General features: G+C 46.4%; 1 protein-coding gene across 1 annotated transcript; it reads right to left on the bottom strand.

Annotated features, from left to right (window-relative positions):
• Positions 1-1,932: 1,932 nt before the first annotated feature.
• Positions 1,933-2,769, bottom strand: Dppa5 (developmental pluripotency associated 5). The gene is made up of 3 exons (XM_047557302.1): positions 2,658-2,769; positions 2,394-2,573; positions 1,933-1,991 (listed from the first exon to the last, which is right to left on the bottom strand). The coding sequence occupies exons 1-3, from the start codon at positions 2,767-2,769 to the stop codon at positions 1,933-1,935; spliced, it is 351 nt and encodes a 116-aa protein (XP_047413258.1).
• Between the last annotated feature and the right edge of the window lie 272 nt (positions 2,770-3,041).

The following is a 3,041-nucleotide window of genomic DNA, read 5'->3' as shown; positions in this document are numbered from 1 at the left end:
AAAAGATAGGCTCTTCAACAAATGGTGCTGGGAAAACTGGAAATCCATATGCAGCAGAATAAAATTAAACCCCTATCTCTCACCCTGCACAAAAATCAACTCAGTGGATCAAGGACCTAGGAATTAGACCAGAGACCCTGCATCTTATAGAAGAAAAAGTAGGTCCAAATCTTCATCACGTCAGCTTATGACCAGACTTCCTTGACATGACTCCAAAAGCACAGGAAATAAAAGCAGGAATCAATAATTGGGATAGATTCAAACTAAAAATCTTTCTCTCAGCAAAGGAAACAATCAACAATGTGAAGAGAGAGCCTACAGTGCAGGAGAAAATCTTTGCCACACACACTTCAGATAGAGCACTAACCTCCAGAATCTATGAAGAACTCAAAAAAACTCTACACCAAGAATACAAATAATCCAATCAATAAATGGACTAAGGAAATGAACAGACACTTCACAGAAGATGTACAAGCAATCAACAGATACATGAAAAAATGTTCAACATCTCTAGTAATAAGAGAAATGCAAATCAAAACTACACTAAGATTCCATCTCACCCCAATTAGAATGGCGATTATCAAGAATACAAGCAACAATAGGTGTTGGTGAGGACATGGGGAAAAGGTACACTCATACACTGCTGGTGGGGTGGCAAATTAGTGCAGCCACTCTGGAAAGCAGTGTGGAGATTCCTCAGAAAACTTGGAATGGAACCACCATTTGAACCACATTTTTTTTTTTTTTTTTTTACCTTAACCACTGGATCAAAATGGTGGTGCCTTCACTTACTGATTGCTCCCCACTTTACAATTATTTTTTGGTACCAGAGATTGAACCCAAGTGCCACTGAGTCACATCCCCAGCCTTTTCTTTTGAAACAAGTTCTCACTTAGTTGCTTAAAACCTAAATTGCCAAGGCTGGCTTCAAACCTGCAATCCTCCTGCCTTAGCCTTCTGAGTTGCTGGGATTACAGGCACGGGTCACTAGGCCCAGCTTATTTGGAATATCTGATAGACATGCTAGACTTCTCTTGAAGATAGTTCATGATTATAGATGCTGTTATTATCCTCAGAAATTGAGGAACTTAAAGTATTAAACAACTGGCCTAAGGTCATAGGGCCAGAGAGTCCCCACAAGTGGGATTCATTTTAGGTTAATTATCAAACTCCTCTCTACCAGGGAAAATTGTAGTACCATCAGCAACAAGCCTCACCTATGACAACTTTGTCCACTCAAATTCCACTTTCCTTTTGGTGCCTAGTGAAGAATGGAAGTGTCCTTAGGAATTCTTGTTCCATCTGTGTAAAGCCTAATTTTCTTCACATGCATCAACCTAGCTAATATTTAACAGATTGAAGATGAAAACCCAGCTGTTGTCTACTAAGAAATGCACAGGGACGCAAACCTGCCACACTGAAGTCGGTCCTGGTTTTTCCATAGTTTTGTTTTGGGAGAGCACTTGCTTTTTGTCTTATGGATTACAGAAGCCTATGTTCCGGCCGTTTTAAATGGGTCCTGGTCAGTGCTTGATGATATCATACTTCCTGTGGGTTTTTGGATTACATCTTCATCTCAGGACTGGATTCTCAGATCCTTTTGCCTCTTGTCAAGTTGCCCATGGACTGCTTTCCAGTTTGGGGGGTTTCCACACTTCCACAATGCATTGGATATCTAAGGTGCTACTTTCAATCCATCAGCCACAATGTCCAGGAATATTATTTAAAACTTTATTCCTTTATTAGAAACCTTGGAAAGAGAAATTCACATCAGGACTCAGTACAAGGCAGAGAACCCCAAATATCTGGTTTTTCCTTCACTCCTGTGGCTATAGAAGTTATACAGATTTTAAACCACGCCAGACCCACTCCAGTCTGGCCATAACCTCATCTCTACATCCGTGTCCCAGACACACTGGCTGGAAACTGGCTTCACTTCATCCAAGGGCTTAGTTCAAGAGCATTCATGGCTTCCTCGAGTTTGAGCATTCCTAAACCAGAAAAAGCAACAGTGAGGCGAGTATGGGAGCTGAAGGAGGGAGGGTGGAAGGATAACAGCCCTCGCTGTTCTCCACCTCTTTCAAGGTAGTTTTGTGGACTTTCTGAACCAGGAGTTCTGGGTCTGAAACTCTCAAACCCTCAAAAAACTAGACCTGGTTTCGAACCCTCCAAGAAACCTAGGTCGGAGGTGGGGACCAAGTTGAGAGATGTCGGATAACAAGACCAGCCTCAGCCTCTCAGTCCATCAGGCTTGCAACTCCCAAAAAACTTCCAGGAACAGACCAGACCCTCAGGGCGCTCCTGGTAACAGCGGTGGTTCGGGGCAGCGAGGAAGAGGGAAGAGGCAAAAAGGACTGCTGGAGGAAAGGGCACCTTGTCACAGAGTCTCTCACCTCGCTCCTGCCGCTGGCGGTGCCACTCAGCCATGGACTGAAGCATCCACTTGGTCCGGAGCTTAAACAAGTGGGAGCCATAAACCAACACCTCGGTGAAATCTGAGGATTCCAGAGCATTCAGCTGGAGCATAGCCTTGCTCACTTGCTCTATGTAAGGGATTCGAGATCCGCGTGGGCCTGTCGGGGAAAGGAAATGAGCGCTCCAGGTCTCGGAGACCGAGAGCCGATGACTGGGCAGCGGGGTCAGGACTGGGCACTCACCGAACAGGGCTTCCAGCAGTCGCGTCTGGACCTGTAACACCTCTGGGTTTTTCAGGTCTTCGGGAACTTTCACCCACGGCGGGATATCTCTACGTTCCGGGAGCGCACCCATCTTGAGTCCTTGAAAACCAACCACTCTCCAGTGGAGAGACCTAGGGCAGCACAGAGCGGCCGCGCAAGGAAAGTCTCCAGCGGGGCGGCGGCCTCGGGCCTGGGATCCAATCCCACCCTCCACGCTCTCCGCCCGCCCCGCCCACGTATTGGTCAGCCGGGTTCCGAACTCCTGGACTTGGCACGCGGGTACGAGACTCCTACCCAGCTGTCTCCAAGTTAACTAGGGTTTCCACCTGCATTGTCTCGAGTCTTCTGCGCGAAAATACTGAG

The sequence above is a fragment of the Sciurus carolinensis genome, chromosome 7, assembly GCF_902686445.1.
Source record: "Sciurus carolinensis chromosome 7, mSciCar1.2, whole genome shotgun sequence".
Classification (NCBI taxonomy): Eukaryota; Metazoa; Chordata; class Mammalia; order Rodentia; family Sciuridae; genus Sciurus; species Sciurus carolinensis.
Note: the sequence above shows the minus strand (reverse complement) of the source record. Positions and strands in the feature narration are given on the sequence as shown.

Excerpts from the sequence above, each read along its gene's own strand:
- Dppa5 (XM_047557302.1), bottom strand. The coding sequence starts at position 2,769 with ATGGGTGCGCTCCCGGAACGTAGAGATATCCCGCCGTGGGTGAAAGTT. Across the intron at positions 2,574-2,657 it reads ACTGCTGGAAGCCCTGTTCG|GCCCACGCGGATCTCGAATC; the intron begins GTGAGTGCCCAG and ends TTTCCCCGACAG. Across the intron at positions 1,992-2,393 it reads CCGCCAGCGGCAGGAGCGAG|GAATGCTCAAACTCGAGGAA; the intron begins GTGAGAGACTCT and ends TTTCTGGTTTAG.